General features: G+C 45.6%; 1 protein-coding gene across 1 annotated transcript in view; it reads right to left on the bottom strand.

Annotated features, from left to right (window-relative positions):
• LAMB1 (laminin subunit beta 1) overlaps positions 1-20,993 on the bottom strand; it is a 42,865-nt gene that overhangs the window by 1,095 nt on the left and 20,777 nt on the right. Inside the window, exons 20-30 of the mRNA XM_009289030.1 lie at positions 20,746-20,963; positions 20,548-20,644; positions 10,387-10,756; positions 8,508-8,692; positions 7,021-7,262; positions 4,766-4,969; positions 4,225-4,369; positions 3,257-3,464; positions 2,897-3,038; positions 1,882-2,058; positions 426-585 (exon numbers count right to left, since the gene is read on the bottom strand). Of these exons, the coding sequence (XP_009287305.1) occupies positions 426-585; positions 1,882-2,058; positions 2,897-3,038; positions 3,257-3,464; positions 4,225-4,369; positions 4,766-4,969; positions 7,021-7,262; positions 8,508-8,692; positions 10,387-10,756; positions 20,548-20,644; positions 20,746-20,963 (2,148 nt within the window). The remainder of the gene's footprint in view (positions 1-425; positions 586-1,881; positions 2,059-2,896; positions 3,039-3,256; positions 3,465-4,224; positions 4,370-4,765; positions 4,970-7,020; positions 7,263-8,507; positions 8,693-10,386; positions 10,757-20,547; positions 20,645-20,745; positions 20,964-20,993) is intronic.

Genomic DNA, 20,993 nt, shown 5'->3' with positions numbered 1-20,993 from the left:
TAATTGGCAATGGGAAATGTTAAATTAATCTGTAAACTGGAACTGATGTATCCTGATTACCTTTTGTTTTAATATCTTTCCAGGGTAGGGTGGGGGTAGTATTGTTTAAAGATATGGGAGTCTTGCTTTTGAATGGGTTAGTCCTCGTCCTAAGCATGGTAGCTTTCCTGTAGTGGTTCTTGGAGCAGTGATAGGTGCCATAACAGAAGTTTGTGTCTCACTGTAAATTTCAGCTTTTTTATAGAAATCTTTGATTCAGAAGACTATGTTGTGTCCATAAGAATAAGGAAAGCAGATTAAACCTCAGTAACAAAGGATTAACTTCCTTCCCCCCCCCCCCCTTACTGTTGATGAATAGTCGGTTTAACAGCATGACATTGCTCCATACTCTAAGATGATGACTTACCTCCTCAGAACAGCCTTACCTTTGAGCAGCTGGAGTTTGCTGTTTGCTTGAGCCAACAAGGCTTTAGCTTCATCTTGCAACATGCCGGCTTTCCTCCTAGCATCAGCTGACTCTTCTGTCTTCTTGGCAATGAGATCTTCCACTGTTTTATACTTGTCGTTCAGCTCGGTATTGAGGACCTGTTCCAGATTCAAGCACAAGATGGAGCTCATTCAAAAGACAATGCAGTGGGAGTTTGCATTTCCTCCCTCTATCTTTACTAATCCGGGTGTAAGGAGAGACTACACTGCTAGCTCAGTTAACAAAAGCAGAAACAGTGTTGGGGTATTTCCTACTGAATATTCAGGACTCTAAGAGCTGGGGTGGAGACTCATCAGTTGCCCTTTTGCAGATCTGTGGCTGTTTTACGGCTTTAATACCAACACTTGGCAAGGATTTATGGGATTCAGTTACACAATACTGTAACTAATGGGAGCCATGGCCCCTAGTACAGCTGGAAAGCTGCATATGGTAAGGAACTGGCACTGCTTCTGGTTGAATGTTTGCATTTGGGGAGGAATACCCTTGTTAGCCTCTCAGTAATGAGAACAGCTGCCTAGTTTGCGTAGGTGAAGGTGCTGGAGAAGTCATGAGGTTGGTTTCTCAGCTGTGCTTTTCTCTGCAAGGTTAAGATTAAGAAGTTCTATGACCCAACTGAATTCAACCAATAAACAAGTTAAGAAGCTGTAGCAGTACTGGAAGTCTCTTGTGTTTACTTGACAGCCACCTGAAATACTACTTAGTGTTTGGAAATAATTGATTTGATGGATAATACATCTCTCCTGGCAACAAATGCCTCTCTGGAGACTTGATGGGCTTACTGTAGACAACAGATTGGAGCAATGAAACTTCCTTTGGCAGATTTGTCAATTGTTTTGTTAATGAGCATTCTTTTGCTATTACGAAGGTGTGTCGCAGACATTGGGAGCGACGCTATATGGTCACAGAGCAAATTTTGCATCTCTGATATTTAGAAATTACTCTGGTTTTATATTGAGCTAATGATTTTTCTTGTCGTTTGATTCTGTATATGCCAAATTCTGGGTTGTTTGTCCTGAACCTATCATTGTCATAGAACCATAAATACTCTATGGAAGAGGAAAAAAGTTACCAGTTCTCCTGTGGCAGATAGTAAAGCTGAGGGACAGAAACCAATCTATGAAAGGCTGCCGGTATGACAGCATGACGGGTTTCCTGCGGCTATTTTAGAACATGAAAACTTCCCAATACTACTTTCTCTCTCTATCTGGTACCAAAGTAAGTAAAAAGCAGCTATCTTTGGTAAGTGCATTAAATATTTTTGGTGGGTTTTTTTGTCCCTGGTACTTGACCAATAAATGAAATGGATTCACACGTATTCACTAATGTTCCTTTAGCCAAACCTGGGGTGAGAGGTTTTTTTGGCTTTCCCTTAGCATCTTTCCTGAGCTTCTCACCTTTTTAACTTCTTCCGCATTTTGTTTTGCAGTAATAATTTTTTCTTCTATATTGTCCACGTTCTCTGAATTTGTGGCAGCCTTTTGCTTAAGGTCTTCAACACTCTTCTCTAGCTCAAACAGACGTAAGGTAGCATTGTTCAGTGTTTCTTCAGATGCTGCATTTTCAGATTCAATCTAAGAAAGAGGGACAACAGTTACATTTTCAAAAGACACTGAATATAATAGTTAAGCTTTCTGGATAAGCCCTGATCAGCTAATTAGTTCATGTCCATAGATCTGATGTAACAAAACTAAAACACTGGTTTTTTATAAGTGGCCAATTGCAGTCAAGGTGAAAGAGCCCACTGCTTGAAGATGGGGTACGTATGGGGCTGCAAAAGCATTAAGGAACATGGTTAAAAAATACCTGATTGTATTACATGTGCAAGAGTTGCCTAATCCACAGGCAAAACTGAAGTTTGACATTTGACTCCATGTAATAACGGACTTGTGAAGCTGCGTATCTTCTACGCTGGCCAAGCTTCACGGGTATAGATAGCACTATGGTCTCATGAGGGCTATGAGATGAAGTCTGAAAATACATTATCTAACAAGACTATAGCAATTACCACTTTAATCCAGCATTCATTTATTTTAGTCTCATGCTGCAGTGGTAGATGACACTGATAGCATGGCTATGCCAACACACTGCCAATGTGGTGACAGGTATGACTTTCCAGTGATCTTGGCACACCTGCTGTGTTAGAGGGCTATGGTCCTGCTCATTAACTTCAGTGGTGCAGGATATGGGATGAGAAAAGCCCTTTTTTTTTTTTTTAAAGAGCAAATGGTCCCCTAGCATCTGTCATACTAACTCAAAAGTTTATGTGAAGGCAAGAATGGTTTAGATTAATTTTAAGTGCAGTCTTTGATTTGCAGTACCAAAGAGCCTTCCCTAGATACTTATATCAGTTTCTAAATATCAGACTTCGTGCTGTTTCTAGATCTTAAGAAATACTCATGAAGAACTCACTGAGGTCAGCAGGTCTTGAGTTCCTTTAATATCTTCGTCAGCTTGTTTGATGGCTTTTTCAGCTGCATTTTGAGCTTTTTCAGCTTCTTCCAGTGCTGCTTTCACCATGTCTGCAGTGACCTTAACATCTGTTGCACCTTTGCTGTGGAGCAAGACTATGTTAACGCTAACAATGCTTTTACCTGGAACTGGAAAAAGAACTAGTCATACACTGCAAAGGGCCATTTTTGCCCCTTAGTGAAGGAATGAGAATCTGCATTGGGGTGAGTTTAAATTCTGCATTTTCTGATACAATGAAATTAAAGTCTCAGTCAAGCTCTTGATGATGGAAAACAGCTCATACAGAACAGCGTTGCATACCTTGCTTTTTTAGCTTCCTCCAGTAGCATTTCTGCTCTGGCAATGTCTCCAGCGCTCTGCTGCAGAATGACCTCAACATCAGAAAGGCTTTCTATACGCTCACGAATATCTTCTGTCAGGGCTTGCAGCTGCTGGGGAGTGCTTGGCATCTCCATGTTCAGCACTTCATTAGCCACCGCCTCAATGCTATCCAGGTCAGCGCTGTCTTCTAATAGATGGACACAAATGACAAAGATGTAAGTAAAAGCTTCCCCCCCATCAAGTCTCAGTACTCAAATTCTTGTCCAACTGCTCCCTTATGAAGGAAAATCATGGGAAAACTTCCTCCCCTGGACTTAAAGAAAATCAGGGTGTTAAAACTGCTTCCTTAGGGTGAAACTTCCCTCTCAGGAGAGGCCCAGCAGGCACATAGGCCCTGCTGGCATAGCTCTCGGAAGCCATTTGAAGATCTCGGTGATTAGCTACACTATGCTGGGGCTGTGGGGGGGAGATGCCAGCCCACAGGAAATGAAGCCAACAGCTGCACATATAAATGTATTTGTGCTAACAGTATACTTGGCCTTGTGCAAACAGAGAAGGAATGGGTTTGCCATGCTGCTGCTTGCTAGTGAACAAGGCCCTCACTTAACCTCTACCTGCTTTCTTACAGAGAGAGAAACTCAGTTGCTGACTTCCCTCCCCTTTAATAGTACTTTGTCTTTCTAGCCAGAACTTAGGAACACACTTGGCAAGCTACAGCAGTACAACAGCCTCAGCTGAAACGAACACAATAAGCATGCAACAGTTTGCTCTCACTTTCCTATTGTCTTGGTTTTCTCTTGGTTCCAGATTTCATCATACACACTGAGTCTGGCTGAAAGCAGGGGGATGACACACAACTATTGCATTACCCCTTAAGAAGATGATTCAGAGCTAAAGATAGTTTCCACAAATCCAGAATTAAAATTATTTAAATGTAAGGTTTTTACGCATTAGGAAGTCTCTAATCTGTTTAATAAGATTTCTCAGATCTTCATTGCTTCTGTCCACTTGTTCTTTTGTAGCATTGGTTTTGAGCAAAACTTCTTGCGCATTTTGTTTTGCTTCATCAGCTCTCTGTTTTGCCTCAGAAACCTAAAGAGGAAAATAGAAGGCTTGATTGTGTATTTGCTTATGCTTTAAGGCCTGCTTTAAAACAAAAATTCAGTTGGAGTCAGAGGTAATAGTAATGAGAAATGCTTTTTCTCATAAAACTCACAGAACACTCTTAAAAGCTGGCCATGATCCATACCACCAATGCTAGTTTAAACAACTCAGGCTAATGTTTAGAGTTACCCATGAAGTTTCACTTTAGCAAGCTCCTTTTCTGAGGATCTTTACAAGCATGATGAAGTTACACAACTGAAAAGTATTTTGAAGTAAGCCAGGCACATACTTTGTCAATTAGTGTCTAAACTTGTGTTACAACTAAAAGTGTGGGGTGTTTTGTGGTGTTTTTTTTAATATCTAACCATTGATTGGGCATATTACCATTCTGGAGAGTTGCTCAACTTCTGCTAATGCACTGAGGATGTCTCTGTCAAAATCCATGGCTTTCTGCCAGGCGTTGTGAGCTACGGTCACCAGCCCATCGCAGCCAGGTCCTCCACACTTCTTCTTTCCATCATCTGTTCGACAGTTTAAACCGCCACACTCGGACTCGGCACAAGAGGCTCCTGCGGGAGTGCCACACGTCTGCGGAGACAGATTAGACAAGGGAAACAGTCATGGCTTTATTTCCATCGCTGAGCTGTGAGGGGGGTGGAGTAGGACACTGCTCTACCATGACAGAAACACTATGTTGTTTCTGCCCCTTGCAGTAGCATCCCAAGTACCGCAGGGAAGGAAGCTGAAGTAGAGCTGCAAGCTGGAGGTGGTTCCTGCAGCGGGTCCATGCCAGTGACTTTAATCTTTCTTCTGTGCCCCCTGCACCCTCCCGCGTTTAACTTGGTTACAAATATGCAGCTCCCTGATGCTGAAGTAGCTGGAGGTTATGAGGGAAGCCTTGCCTCGCTTTCATCATGCACTTTTCCTGTACATCATCTTTCCCAGGAAAGCTGCCTTTAAGCTTTGGTTTCAAGCTGGAAGCTATTACTGTCTGTATGCCTTTTATTTGCAATCAGTCTTCACTACTGTTGGAGGAAAAAGTGGCCATCCCAAGAAGCTATTTTATAAGGAAGAAAGTGTTTGGTGCAGAGTAGTACCTTTTCCTTTGCTCTAATGCGCTAGAAATGTAATAGAAGCTGAAATGCTCCAAGTTGAACAGGAAACTTTTTTTCATCTCCCTTAAAAAGCTGTCCCATTCCCTTCTACCAAATGGTTGCTCTGATTTCATCTTTCCAGAACACTTTCCAATTTGTGAATTTGGCAAGGATGTGTTCCTATAGAAAATTTCAGGGTAGACTTTATTTTTTTTTTTTAAAAGCAAAACTATTTCAGTCAGCAACACCGCACTGAGAACTACCCACTACTTGGTCAATTGTTTGGACAATGAAATCACTCAGGAGTTGTTTTAGCCAGAGGGAAAATTCGAAAAATTGGAAAGTTCTTTTCCCTTTCCACCCCACCCCTTTTGCCAAATTATAGTCACTAACTGACATACTTTGCAGCCAAAAAAACCTCTCTGGGAAAACCTAGGAGCTGTGCCAAGTTAGCTGCAGCTGGCTCCTGTGAAGTGTAAATGAGTCCCTCTTACCTGTTTGGCATGCAACCCAGCAGTAGCTAGAAAGCAAAAAGATTTTTTTTTTTGGTGTCCCGTGATTACACCTCCAAGCAACTCAGTGTTTATGGCCTTGATAAACATCTACCCAAGACTTTCAGTCCTCAAAGAACAGTTAGGCAGGAATGTAGGGGAAGGGAAGCGAAACAAAAAGATGTCTCTTTTTTTCCCTCCCGTGAAAAAAGGAGGGCTGGGGGAGTCGGGAGGGATGACCGTAGTTGTAAAGGACAGGGAACAATTCAGCGTGTGAAGAACTCATCCTCGAACACAGGCCTGGCCTGCCCAGGGGAGTTAATGAGCAGTCCCCTGCAGCCTGCCTTCATGCAGGATTGTTCTCTCAATGCAGCTGGCCGACTTCAAAGCGAAACCGAGGGAACACCCAGCCTCTCCCAAGAAAAAGCCACCCTTGATCATATTTACAGATGAGCAGGCAGCTTCAACAGAAAAAAATACCCTTTTGACTTCAGCTCCCTGTAAGTTCTGCTTTGTCTCAAGCACGAGGATGGGAGCGTGGTGATGCTGAGGAGGGCGGCCCATTGGCACGAGTAGAAGCGCTGCCTGGCTGGGTGCTGCACAGGCATAGCGTGTACCCTACAGAGCTGCAAAAAGGACGAGAGTAGCCTAGAGAAAGAAAGCACATGAACTGAGGACAGGCTTAAGAGGATGGCTCTCAGTCCAGCAGACTCACTGCACTTTTCTGCATGTGGGAGCTCTGTCCACAGCAAAGGGCTTTGGGTTGGAGCCAGGGTGATGAAAAGATGGGTGCTCTGTCAGGGCTGGGAAGGGTAGAAGGGAGCGCAACGTGAAAGGCTGGTGCCTGAAAGCCAGCAGGTCTCAGAGTCCACCAATTAAACAGCTCTGTTCCAGCCCAGAAAATACGCTGTCATCCAAGAAATGTGCACTTTTCATGAACAAACTGTATCTCACACTATGAAGCTCTAAACAGTTCCTCCCCACCCGTCACTTCTTTACAAACCCGACTTTATTTTTGCTACAGGTTTTATACCAGCGATTCTCAGCCGCATACCTTCTCAGCCACTTTGGAAAGATCCAGGCTCTGCAGCTTGCCTGCGAGTTCATCCAGAAGGCGCGACTGCTCCTCTTGTTTAGCCTTGAACTGGGCCTCCTTCTCATTGATTAAGTCTTCCACTTCCTGCCGCGTTTGTGCTGACAGCTCCACGGTGCTATCGGGGTGAACAGTGGAGGCATTGACCCTCTCCTCTGCCTCCAGGGACATCTGGAAATACTTGGTGATACTATCCAAGGCTCCTGCAGAAATCAGACAGAGTTGCTCAGAAATCTGTTAAGTAACCCAAAGTATTTTATATTACGGAGGTTGGCAGATGACACATCAGGGTTAGCAATACGAGTATCAAGTTAAATGAAACGCTAGCCTTTGCAGCTATATTCAGTGCCATTGCAAGGATGACAGAGTTTGGCCTGTTGTGGGGAAAAAAAAAAAGTAGTTCATTTTCTTGCTTGGTTGACCGTGTGTCAAGTTTGCTGGATTTTGAAGTTAAGTCTTTCTCTGACCCTAGTGACTGAATTCTGCTTGCCCTGAAGGCAAAAGGAGATCCAGCCTTTTAGGTTTATAGGCAACAGCCTGTTTTCTAAGGATTCACTTATCCCATTAGTTCTTGTTGCTTGCCCTGGGATGTCTGGCTTATGGAGTCACTGCTTGGAAACTGGTCAGAGCTTCCCTAAAAAACAACTGCTTGATGAAAGAAGCTGATTTATGGAACTGTTAGTTTTGGATGACTCCCAGAGAGGCCTTGAGGAGGTGTGAGGGACCCCACGGGGGTGGCCACACTCTGCACCTCTGGGCAGCTTTCCTCAGCAGAGTGCCACAAGTCGTGGACTCCCCCATTCTACATCCTACTTGCCTCACTCTGTTTCCAGTGAATGTGGGATTTCACAATCTCAGACTTCCTCCAAAGCAGGAAATTAAAAAAAAAAAATCTTTTGTTTCAAGTTGGAACGAAGTCAGCTTTCAAAATTTCCACAGAATTCGGTGACATTCCTCTTTCTCCAGCAAATTTTGATTCGTGGGCCATTTCAGTGTGCCAATGGGCAGGCAAGGCTTGGGTGGCTTGGAAGAACTGAGCCGTTAGAGCGTGCTTTTAGTCACCAAGAAAGACCCAGGTAGTTTTTCCAACCAGAAACAGCAATTTAACAGACTGGGGAGAGCAAGGGAGATGTCCAGGTGTATCTTGGAATCTGCCGCACTTTCAGCTGTTGTGTCTCATCTAAAATATATTAATCAAGAGCCTTTAAGACAACTCTGTGCCCCAAGAACTTGAGCCGGCTTTGCAATGGGCAGTGGGGGAGAGAGGGGCTAAGGGGGCAAAACAAAATTCCTGCTGCATCAGCAACTCTGCTAATGCAAAGAAAGAAATTGCCCTCCTAGGAACTGTGTTTTATTACAAGTTAGAAGATTAACCTGGTATTTAAAACCATGCACTAATTAAATCTTTGGCCACCCCACTGCTTTCTCCCCCTCCCTGCGACACTTACCCCGAACATCAGAGATCTTGATGAACTCTAGCTGTTCTGCAAGCTCTTTCACGACATGGTCTAGGCTTTTGGCATCTGTCTCCAGCACGCTCACATCAGTGTCTGTGCTATTGCTCTTCACTGCTAAGGCTGACAGGTTTTCTTCTATGTCGGCTATCTTAACTGTAACATCTGCTGTCAGCTTTCTGTAAAACAGAGGCACAGGTCTCAGCCAGGGGAGGAGAAAGGGTTGTAAGCCTCGGTGCTTCACCTCACTGAAGAGTGGTGGTTAGAGCCATGCTGAGCTTCTCCCACGGCAGGACCTGTCCTCCCTCAGTGGAGCTCTAAGTGATTTGTAACAACATGCCTACCTAGCATACTGTTTTGTTTCCTTTATCATACAAAACTACTTTTTAATCTACAGCATGTTTATAAACTCAAAGCACCAAATTGCTCAGAAAACAGCTGCTTTGTGTAAGAGTAACTGGAGGCAGATTCCAGAGGACTGGTGTAATGCTCTTGTATCATGGCAACTGCATAGGTCAGAGTTGACTACTATGATCCATACATAATTTGCTTCCCATCCCACACAGCTACAAATGCAGTTTTGATTACTGCGAGCTCATGGGACAGATTTGAACTTCAGGAAGTGGGGCGGGGGGGGAAGCCTTAGTTTTAACACAATGGATTCTTTTAACTCATCTGTAAAGATCCCTCCTCACCAGCCGTTTCTCTAGGACTATGAAGGAAAACCTCCTGCCCCCAGCATTCAGCATGGCCTCAATGAGCCACAGAGCAGGCTTTAGCTAGTGGGATAACCCTAAAAGGAAAGGCAAGTGTATGTTACACATCAATGCTGCTGTGGAACAGAAGTGGGCATAGGAAGCTATTCCCATCCATGGTGATCCCACCAATCCCAGTGTTTCCTCATTCTGAAAGAATCAGGCAGTATTTAAGCTCTGTGATCAATTTACAGCTCTCTCAATAGCCCAACAGCCTGCTGTTTTCCAGGAGTCCTTCAAAGCCCAGGCAGCCAGAGAGGAGCAAGAACAGATACATATATGTATGTTAGGGAAAAGCAGCTCCTCAGCTGCTCTGCCCTCCCTCAGTACACACAGAGGCCAAATGCAGCAGCAACCCCCCAGCTCTCCAGCTGGAGAGGGGGAGCTGCAGGGCACAAGTGTATCCCTAATTGAGACATTTGTGCTTTAATCCTCGCCCCTTCGCTTTGTGCAGTCCCCTTTACAAAGCACAAGCAAGCTCGAGCAGTTGCACACAGGGCTAGAAAGCATTTGTAATCCTACTTGATGTTAAAGTGCCCCACATCCAAAAGCACAAACTACCATCTTTTGTATACTTAGCCCTAAAACAAAATACAAGGCTCCTACCCTGAGAAAAATGGAAACAATCCTTGTTTTAAAGCTGGTGCTTCCACACACACACACTCAAGAGTGCAGAAAGGAGCCCAAGTTTCCAACTCATCGGCTACACACTGAAATCCAGGAATTTAATCTCTCCCCTCTTCATTCTCTCATGTAATAGCAGTGTTTGTCCTTTGCCCCGGGGGAGCACAAGGCAAGCGTGAGTGGCTCCGCAGTAATTAGCTGCCTGGTGCACAGTGGGAGCAGGACAACCCCTGCCCAGAGCATGGTAGGTATGCTGCTCCTACCTTCCCCAGCCAGGTTTCCACTCGTGGGATGATGCTCACTGCCAGCTCTGGGCATGCTGAGGTGCTCCACCAGCGCTAGGAGCCGCAGCGTACCTTGCCCAGCTGGAGGAGCAGAACTGGGGTGTCCTCAGCTCAGCGTGTGGGCATCAGTCACTCAAGTAAATCCCAGCTCGCTGGCTCTCCCACTCCTTCCCACACTAGACTTACCCACATAACTGTGACTGTACTCACTCTGCTTCCTCAAAGAGATTCCCAATGTTCTTCAGGGGCTCAGCAGCTGGATTTTGAGTGATGATGGTTTTAATTTCACTGAGCTTCTCCTCCAGGGTGTTGAGTGTCTGCTGGTACGGGCCAGTGACTCCAGTGATTTTGAGGGCATTAGCCCTATCCAGGAACTGCTGGGTCCTATTAGCCAGCTCGCTGATGATCACGTCCCAGAGGGCAAAGCACTGGTGGCATGGCACGCAGTTGGGGAAGAAGCCCGAGTAGCCCCGGGAGCACTTGTCGCAGCGCGGCCCTTCCACCCCTTCATTGCAGATGCACTGCCCGGTGGCACGGTCGCATTGCGGGGTCTGGATGCCACGAGGGTTGCAATCACAAGCTGGAAGGAGAAAAAGGCATGCGTGAAGGCTACAGTGAAGGAAATGATGTTGACATTGGCAGGGAGAGAAAAAAATAATTCAACCAGTTGTAATGAAGTAGGGAAATGAGTATTGAAGTGGTCTGTGTCTGGCTTATAATCAGCTAATTATGGATGTGTCTGCTTGGGTATGGGGAAACCAGGGCTGAGTGTGGAAGGGGAGAGAGACAAGGAAATAACGCTAGGGGAGACCAGGATTTGCACGTCTCAGAAACAGGCACAATAATGGAGCAAGGATGGACACTTCTTGCAATGTTTGGGTGTCAGTTGGATAGCAATTGAAGACAAAGATCCCAGTTTCACTCCTACAATGAAGAGTAAGTAGAGTAAGGCTTTCCAGATGGGAAAAGAAACAACAGGCAGGCACGTAGCAGAGGGGTTTAAGAGCAAAACATGAGTGAAATAGAAAAAGTGAACAAGGAACAACCATTTACTGTCTCCTCCACCACAGGAGTAGGGGTCAACTGAGGAATCCAGCAGACCAAAAAAAATCAACCTCCCTCCCCTGCACCTCCCACAAACAGCACAATAAAAGGAGATAGCTGATTACAGCGCACTTAGTTAAGCGGTGGAGCTCCCTACCACAAGACACCATGGGTGCTAAAAGCTGAGGTGGCTTCAAAGAAGTACATGACAAATTTATGGAGTAACAGCCCTGGAGAGATCTTCTGTGCAGAGGTACAGGGCCTGGCTCGGGATGTGCTCCTGCCACAGATGGTGGGAAAACATTCACAACATGCATTGAGGAGCCTGGCACCGGTCTGACGTTTTGGGTATACAGAAAATGGAAAAAAAAAAAAAAAATCAGGCAGTGAAAAGTAGAATAGAACAAAGAATGTGGTCATGGGCAGCCCTGTCTGAGGGAGAACAGAGGTGTCTTCTACAATATGGGTGCTAACGACCAAGAGCCTACACGCTGCTTGTCAACCTCAAGTGGGAGTGAGGACAATTAACAGATTTTTTATTTTTTATTTTTTAATTATTTCACACTTTGAGCACCAACTCAGGAGTTAGTATTCACACCTTCCTGAAATGGACTTTCATTCTTACTTTGGTAACTGTGAACACCTACCTATCTTTATATGCTAGTCAGGTAAGACCCAGGGGCTCCAGGTGGTTGCCAAACTGGAGTGATAAGGTTTGGGCAACACCCTTTTTTAACAAGCTTTTAGAATAAAGATGCACTTCTTTGGCACTAACCTGCCATGAAGAGAAGTTACTCAACTTACTGATGCACGGTCATTTCTAAAAGCACAGACACACTTTGTACACAATAACGCTATCAGGAGAAGCGTTACCATGCAGCAGGGCTGCCACTTGACCTCTCCTCCTCCTTAATTATGCAGGCAGCAGCAGAGGAAATTACTAACCTGCAAAGCTTTTAATAAAGGGATGGCAGCAAAGAACAAAAAGAGAGGCCTTGAAAATAGGCCGGTCATCTATCTAACATTGTGGCAGAGTACACCCGAAGCAGGTCAAGCACACATTCCTTAAACAGGAAAAGTACTGCGATACCTGATAAAAGCCTTCACTTACACATCCATTTACCAGGCATCCTTGAAGGAGGTTAATGGCTCAAAAAGGTCCATAAATCAATTCACACACCCCAAGCACATGCCCCCTTGAAAAAAGGGCAAAACACAAAGCCGTTTTCAAGACTGTACATTGTTTGCTTCAATGCCAAAACACAGTGGTGGTCTTCAGTTCAAAAATTACACAAAGAGCCTCAGCAGAACAAATCGCTCCTCAACAAAATGCCTTTCTTGTACAATGAGAATATGATAGGCAAGAGACAAAAATAACTTCTGCTGCCTGCACAATTGAGCAAAATGGTCCTTTGTTCTTTGAATTATACCCTGACACGGAGAGAGACATCGAAAGTGCTTAAGTAGTCAACTCACCATGGAATACGTTCCCTGCAGGCAAAGCTTCGAGTTCCTGTTTGAAGGAGGTCAGTTAACACCTTCTGTCAACTAATAAGGCCCTCAGTATAATGACGAATTGTCCAAATTCCTCTGCACAGAAAGAGGCTACACGGCATGCCGTTTTTCTGAAAGATCCTGAGATCTGATCAAGTTACATGAATACTTGCTGCTGGCAAATCAGATCACTATATTTACTTGCGGATTTAAAAAGCTTAAAGTGAAAAAAACCACCCCATGTTGGTAATTCTACTCCTGAATACCTTGCATGCTCAGGAAAGGCAGATGACATGGCTTTAGTAGCATTTACACGGTGATGTGGATTCCAAAATCTCTGGAGTCAGAAAATGCTGGAGAAGGGGAGAGGAGAATTTAAGTACTAACTAGTTTGCAAAGTGAAAACCCAAACTCCATGGCTGCCTGTTGGGAGATGGTAAAGAGCAAAGAAGTAATTTATTCTAAATACAGCACAACAGTTGGAAGAATCATCACATTTCTAGAATTCTACAAAACTTCCAAACTGAGCTTTGTGGGACCCATGAGAAAATTGTACAACATTACTGTGGGTTATTTATCCAGTTTAGGATTCTCTATCAAGCCCAGAAGCAGGCAATGCTGGCTCTGCATTACTTCAGTACGGTGAATCCAACATACATAAAATGGCTTTCAAAAGGGCTGGTTTCACACTTGCTCTTTCTTTGTGATCTTCCAAAGTCATTAACTGTGCACAGGACCACACCAGTTTTCAAACCAAAAGGTAAAACTGAAGATAATTTTATCTCTATTTGTAAGTAAAATCACATGGTTTAAAGGAAAACAAGAAAAAGCCTCCCTCAGAACTGGAATAGGAAGATTCCAGTAGATTTTATTTTCTTTCCATTTTGAAAATTTGGGAGGCATTTCTACATGTTGGTGGTACGGTCTCTCTAGCTACAGCCCTCGGACAACTCCTTACTGTGGCACTGACCGAAACATTTTTTAAATTCTCAGAAAAGCATCACTGCTCCTCTTACAGCTCACATCCTGTGAGCAAACCTTTTATCTCACAAATGACACGTGCATGCCAGTGTTTGGCTACATGCGATCTTCTCTTTTAGAGTCTAGATGACCTTAGCCAAGCGCTTCAGCCACAGTTGAAATCATCTCTGTTCCTCACTAGAGTCAGTTTCTGAGTGCTGCTATGAGATGCTGGGTCCCAATTTCCGGACACCACGTTAATAACTAAATTTGGCCAGCCAGAAACCCACAGAAACTGCTCTTCTGCCCTCCAAGGCCATGTGGAACAGGACCTCCACCATCTCCAGTGCCTTTAGTGGAGGAGTCCTGTATCCTGTGCCCTGGCCACCACCAACTGGCTATTTCACACCCTGGCACAGAGCACATCCAAGGCCCTTGCAAAGAGCATCTTCCCTTTACAGCATGGCGGGGATCAAACCCTCAACTGACTTCAGCTGTGATGACTTCTCACGAGGAGGTAAGCAAGCCCGGGACAAGATCATATAAAGCCTTCTAGGTAGTGAGGAGCGCCTTGAACACTGTGGGCCACCAGGCAAATAGATCAGTGCACAGGTTTTACTTCTTTGCCTCATGCAACGCCTGCTTACCAAGCACTCGCTGGCTTCAGTCTCTGTGGTGAGTGCATGCACATCTCATGATGGTGCGTGCACATCCATAAAAGGATTCATGTGACACTTGATTATCACCGCCAATGAACTGGGATGTGAAAACAGGAGACGCCTTGATTCCCATCACCTGCTAGAAACAGAGTAAACACTGTGCCAGAATGATCCAGCATGTCATGCCCAGCATCGTGTTTGCCCAAAGGACCCCAGTATCACATCTAGCCACAGTGGAGTTCTCACTCCTCTACCACCTCCTTCATTAATGTCCAACTATTCCTACAGCCACCATGTGAGCCTACTCCTATGCAGTCCCGTGCTAATGATGCTGCTACAGCAGTTTTGCTTCTGATGTACTCAAACAGGCTAATGCAAACACAATCTTCAAAGTATAGCTTGGCTCTGGAGATTTCGGCTCTAACCAGCACACTCTTAAATCTGATAGCACACTTGAGTAGCTGTAACACATCTAATTTTAGCATATGGCTGGTTAATCCAATTTTCTCCAAGAACAACAAGAAACATGCAGGCACATCTAGGGATGCAGAAGTGTTTCAGATATTATCCAGCAGCTAGCAATGGCTTTATACTCCACCTAACATAGTATCTGTTGAATAGGGAGGGAAAGACATGAAGTCCTGTAAGCTCTTTTTAAATGCCTTACCTATGCTTACGTGACTAGAAATTGGGAAAAGTGGTTCATTTTGCACTGTGAAACCACACAGATGCTGAGTTTACTGCAAGACATTTAGATGCCTTAACCAGTTTGGGTTGGAAATGGCCTTCAAGACAAATGGTTGATTCCTCTCCCTTCATACAGAGGAGTGGACGAAGGCCAGGGTGAAGGGCTGCAAGTTAACACCGACAGGGCTGCTTACTTCAAAGATCAGTTAGACAGGGATCAAATCTGTCCCCGGGTAAGCAGAGCAGGACACTGCAGTACCTCCCATAGAAAATATAGCAGAGGAAAATAAGTTTTTTTAAATAATTGGTCAAAGATCTGAGGGTTTTCAAAGGAGCATTTACTAAGTTAAACAATAGGTTTCTGTTTCGAAATGTCATTTTGGAACTGGGTGTATTGTTTTCTTTAATTGAGTGTTTAACTCAATCAGACATTCTTCTGTGGCATACTCGGACTTAAGTGAAATCACATTTTTGACAGGAAAATTTTCTAGCCAAATTCTTCAGTCAGGACCTGCTGATTAGCAACTTATGACTACAAAAGATTGTAGCTGCATCTATTCACAAACACATGTGCACGCACACAGAGTATCCATGAGTAATTTTTATACCACCGTGATCAATGCATTTCTCTTTCAGTAATGTTTTTTTCCTGATCTTAAAGAAAAAAGTAACACTCATACATGTTTATTGAATGTAGTCTTGTAGAAACCTAAGGGGAGAAATCCCAAAGAAGTAAGCGACTAGCTCAAGTCGTTTGCTTCAAGCTCATAAGGATCTATGAACCACTTTATCTTTCACTTACTCTGACAGCTCTGCTACCTTTCCCTCTGATTTTAAATATTTAGAACTCACTTCCATTTGAGCTACTGTAATTTAATATATGCCATATTTGCATATCACTTAATTTAAACTAAGGTGTGTCAGAGCAGTTCATACTACAGCCAAGACAATATAATGGATGCCGAGGGCTGTATGAAGATCAGTCTGTTTAATGTCTTATTGCAGGATGCTAGGAACAAGCGAGTGTCATACATCGTCCTACACAGAACAGAAATCATTTTTGCAGAAGTATTTTCTTTACTGCTTGAGATCGGGGTCGGAGAGCATCAAATGTTTAACTCCTCCACAGCAAAAAAACAAAGGGTTTGTTCAAACATGATTTCCTGGCATCGTTTCCCGGTGGTAGTGAGGCACTATGATGATAAAACCAGTCAGCAATTTGTAAGGTTGAAAGTTTTGCAGAGCTAGCAAATTTCTTCTGAATAATCAGCTATTGATTCAAATTAACCTGTAAGCATATTGCTAACTCCTCAGCGTTATGATTTTCAGTATGAGTGTTAAGATAAGATCCCAGCCTAGAATTACTAGAGTTGTGCTGCATTTTAACATGCTAGCAGACCTTGCCAAAAGGGCAATTTTCTGGAAACAATCAATATACATTACAATATTTTAAGACCACCGGTCAATTGAAATTATGAAACTCAAAGTGAAAATTGTATTTCCTTTAGCATAGAATTTGTCTGACTTCCTTTAGACACTTATCACAGAAGGAAAAGAAACATCTGTTAATCTTTCTCTCCACACCATAAACACCTCCTATAAAAGCAGCCTACATGACTAGTTTAAGACCCAGGTGTTAAATTAAGATTACGAAACCTATTCTTAAATGGCAATGGAGTAATTTTCAGTGAACAGATGTTTCGGCACCAGGTACGTAACAAAGACTAAAAACTGAGAAAAACAACTTTCTGCCAATGTCTGCAATGAGTATTTGATAAAAACATGACTTTTTTTCATCTTAGTTCAATTAAATTGTTTTTTTACAATAGGGCTTGATACTCAAATCCAACACAGAAAAATATTGACAAAGGTACGCTTCTTGTAAAGGGGAGATAGCAACACAACCTAACTTTCAATCTCATACAATGCCTTTTACTAACTGCACTCTGTTCTGTTTGTTCAATTAAAACAGTGATGATAGTAAAATTGTCATCTCCTTTATATATGAAACACATAAACTTTAAATATCTACCGCGCAAGGGCATTGTTCGAGCTGCCTCTGCAGCCACACCATATCTCAGAGGCTTCCTGGGAGCCTGGAGCTTCCTACCAGAAATGTGCTTTGCGGGCTGAAGTCGGCGCAGAGCTCAGCATGCCGAGTCCTGCATTTGGGTTGCCAGGCTTTGGAAAAGCTCCAGCAGAATGCCTAGGAGACTCGAGTTTGATGAAATTTGTAATCCTTTTATTTACTACCTTAGCAAGGATTTTTACGCACATGTACACATTCACGTGCAGGCTTGTGTAGAGCTGCATATAGCTCATAGATGAAGCAACAGCTGGAAGAGTCCTGTAAAGGGGCTGGCACTGCCCCCCGAGCAGATGATGCTCACTGCACAGCTCCTGCTCTCTGTAATCCTCATAGGGACCTGCACAAGGCCAAGAGAGACACGCTGAGCTTTTTCCTATCCTCTACACCTCTCCTGTGCTTGTTTCAGGCATTATGTTAAATTAAATGAGTAACTGTTGTGTTTTTTTAAAGCGTGGGGTAAGCAGTCTCAGAAGACCCAGTCCTACAGACTCTCTGCAGTGCATAATCCCCAATGGGTATCTGTGGGTGGTGGGACCGTACCCAATACTGAGGGGTTGAGATGCTGCCCAAACATAGGCACCTACCTTAGCTTGCCCCAGCGGTCTGGACCCAGTGTGATTACTGGGGACATGCAGAGAGGAGATACCGGATGATGCTTTCTCTCCACTGCAGGGAGCACAGACTGCAAATCAAAGCACCAAGACCAGGTGCAAAAACTTGCTTCCCCCAGCTGCTGCTTCACCATCTCTGATCTTATCAAGATTTCTAGAAAACAAGTCACAGGCAGCAGCTGGCAATGGTCACTGCCATCGATGGGGACGGCGGGGAAGCATGCCCTGGAGTCTGGTTTCCAGTGGAGCGTGCTGGGACCCTGGGGCCACATCCACAGCTCAGTGCTGCTGTGAGCACCTGGGAACCCCATGGGGGGCTGCAGCCCCCGGCCTGCCCTAGATGGGCCATTTTGTACATCTTCACATAGCTGTGTCCAGAGGTTATTTGCAGGCACTTGTGTTCACATGACCTCACTTTTTTTTTTAGTAATTAAAAAATTCTAAAGGGTGTCACAACAACGTGGGCAGTACAGTCCCCATTTCTCAGCAGGAGCTCGTGTCTCTTGATGCCAACAGCCTGAAGACCTCTTGTGAAGAGGTCACGCATTACTGTCCCTTGAGTGATGCACCTTGTGATTTCCAACCTTGAGCAGAAGCCACTTGCCTGGGCCAGTGGAGGATCCCACCCTGGAGTTGTCAGGACTGACGTCCACACCTCCACATCAGCTCGGTGCCTGCAGTGAAGACTGTCCATTCATACTCACACGGTTCAGAGCTCTCGCCATTCCCCATCCAGGTCGGTTTGTATTTTCTTCCTGAACGCAGTACAAAATGTGGCCATATTGGCTGCTTGGGCCAGCATGAGCGTGCCACCAAGGGCAGGTGGCAAACACCATGGCCAGGAGTCCATGTGTCCCCCAGCAGCTGGAGCCAACATCTTTGTGATGAATCCCTGCCTCCGTTCCAGCTTCACCTTGGCCGCAGGCCATATTTAAGCTATTTTCCAGTGGCATTGCTCTGCAACTCCTTAAACTGCAGTTTTCCAGTTTGCCTGCAAACCGCTTACCATTGACAGCTGCTACCTGCCCACGACCATGGCCAGGAGTCCATGTGTCCCCCAGCAGCTGGAGCCAACATCTTTGTGATGAATCCCTGCCTCCGTTCCAGCTTCACCTTGGCCGCAGGCCATATTTAAGCTATTTTCCAGTGGCATTGCTCTGCAACTCCTTAAACTGCAGTTTTCCAGTTTGCCTGCAAACCACTTACCATTGACAGCTGCTACCTGCCCACATGGCAGGCTGCATGTCTGCCAGCCTGAACATCACCCCTCTGCTCGCCGGGACTAAATGAGGGCTGAGAAGTCGCTTCTCTCCCTGCCGAGGAAGGATGGGAGACAGGGCAGGAGGCACCGACCCCACCATGCTGGGGAGATGCGGCAGTGCTGCGGGGCTGGATATGCTCCCTGAGCGAGCGCACGCTTGGAGCCCATCCAGGGCATCGCACCGCAGGCTGCTGCAGCTCAGCCCTGTGTACCGGCTCTCCCCACCTGCCACAGAGACCTCCTGTTGGATGCAATCCTGAAGGAAGATCTGCATTTCCACCTGAGCGAGTCTCCCGTGTCACTTGGGGGCAGAAGGGGTGGCAGGTTGGAAGGAGAGCATAGAGCTTGCATGGTAAAAACAGGCTCTGAAGAATATATCCTCTCTTTACTTCAGAAACATTAAAAAGCAGGTTTTCACATGCTCAAAAGGCAGCAGAAACTCCATGAGAGACCAGAAATGCTGGTACGCTGCAAAATCCTGCTGATAAGGTATGCAGATGGAGTCCATCAATAAACCCTGATGGAGACAGCTGATACCAAGAGACAATCCCTGCCCCGGAGCCGGCAGGGTCAGCGCCCCTCACCACGCCAGAACACACACAGCCTCCCCAAAAGGCTGCCTCGCCCCTGAGAAACCCAATATGTACTCAGGAACTGGGACAATTCCCCAGTCCTTTCATCTGCTGCATTAACCAAGTAGCTGTGACCTGCCTATCTGGTTAGATAATGGCCTCTAAGGTATCTCTATTGTAAGGGATTTATTAAAAAGACCACAGCAAGCACATTCCTCCCTGCAGGAAAAAATACCTTAATCTACTGCAAACCCTCCTGGCAGAGGCTCCTATTTGAACAGATCAGAGATACTAGTTTGTTCTGGTCTGGACAGTGTTTGAAGTTTCTTTTCCAGCCAATGAACAGACTTGTTTATAATGAAAGGACAGAGAGCATCCAGTTCTCTAAACAAGCGACTTCATGGCGCTGTTTTGTGGCATGTAGCTACGGCTAACCTGCTGCATGGTCTCTGCTCACTCCTTCATTTTCATCTGAAATATAAGGAAAGTCTCCTACTAAATAAAAAAACCTTATTTCTTCAGGCCCGGTCTCCCTAACAAGACACAAGAAGAGACAGTGGTCTTCCACTACGTACAATCGAAAGGCAAAGGAAGCTGGTTTCCAGACCAATTCTCAAACCCAAACATTTGCGATACGTTTTCTTACCACAACTGGCTTACCTGACAGCATTGCAATGTAACGGTTAAAGAAGAGTTAGTTTCTAAACAGAGAGGTTTGTTTCTAAATAAGGGTCCAACAAGAAATAAAATAAACCAGGCAAGCGCCAGGCCGGGCTCTTGCTGCGCCTCCTGTCCCTGGAGGCACCAAAACCCCAGGGACAGACCCTGCCATGCCTTCCTCCCTCATTTCCAAGGCTCGTGTGGGCACTGGTGGGGTCACCGGAGGGGCTGCTCCCGGCAGGGGTGTCCCAGTGCACCGCGGTGTGACGGCGTGCCCGGCCACTGGGTCACTTCCAAAAGGAGCAGGTGGAGCAAGCGCTGGGGTTGGACTCACCTCGGCACTCCACGCCTGGGTCGCCCCAGAAGAGCTCCTGGCACTCCTGGCAGGTCCGGCCTCCGAAGCCCGGCATGCACTGGCACTGCCCCGTGAACTGCCAAAAAAACCCCAACAGGACATGTGACAACCTCAGCAGCTCGGCCCCACGCTGGAGCGAAGGCCAAGCCGTCGGAGCATGCCCCACGCTCCCCTCACCTCGTTGCAGGCAGGCCCGAGGGAGCGTGTGGGGTCACAGCCACACTGCTCGCAGCCGGCACCGCTGGCGAGCCTCCACGTGTGGGGGGCACAGCGGTCACAGGTCTGCCCCACCACGTTGGGGAGGCACCGGCACTGCCCCGTGGCCGCCTCACACTGGCAGCTCTCCAAGCCCTCGCAGTCCTCCCGGACAGTGCCCAGGTAGTTGCAGACGCACTCTGTGAGGGAAAGAGCATGGCACCTCGATG

This window comes from Aptenodytes forsteri, unplaced genomic scaffold, assembly GCF_000699145.1.
Source record: "Aptenodytes forsteri isolate BGI_AS27 unplaced genomic scaffold, ASM69914v1 Scaffold137, whole genome shotgun sequence".
Lineage (NCBI taxonomy): Eukaryota > Metazoa > Chordata > Aves > Sphenisciformes > Spheniscidae > Aptenodytes > Aptenodytes forsteri.
The sequence above is the reverse complement of the archived record's forward strand: the minus strand, read 5'-3'. Positions and strand labels throughout refer to the sequence as shown.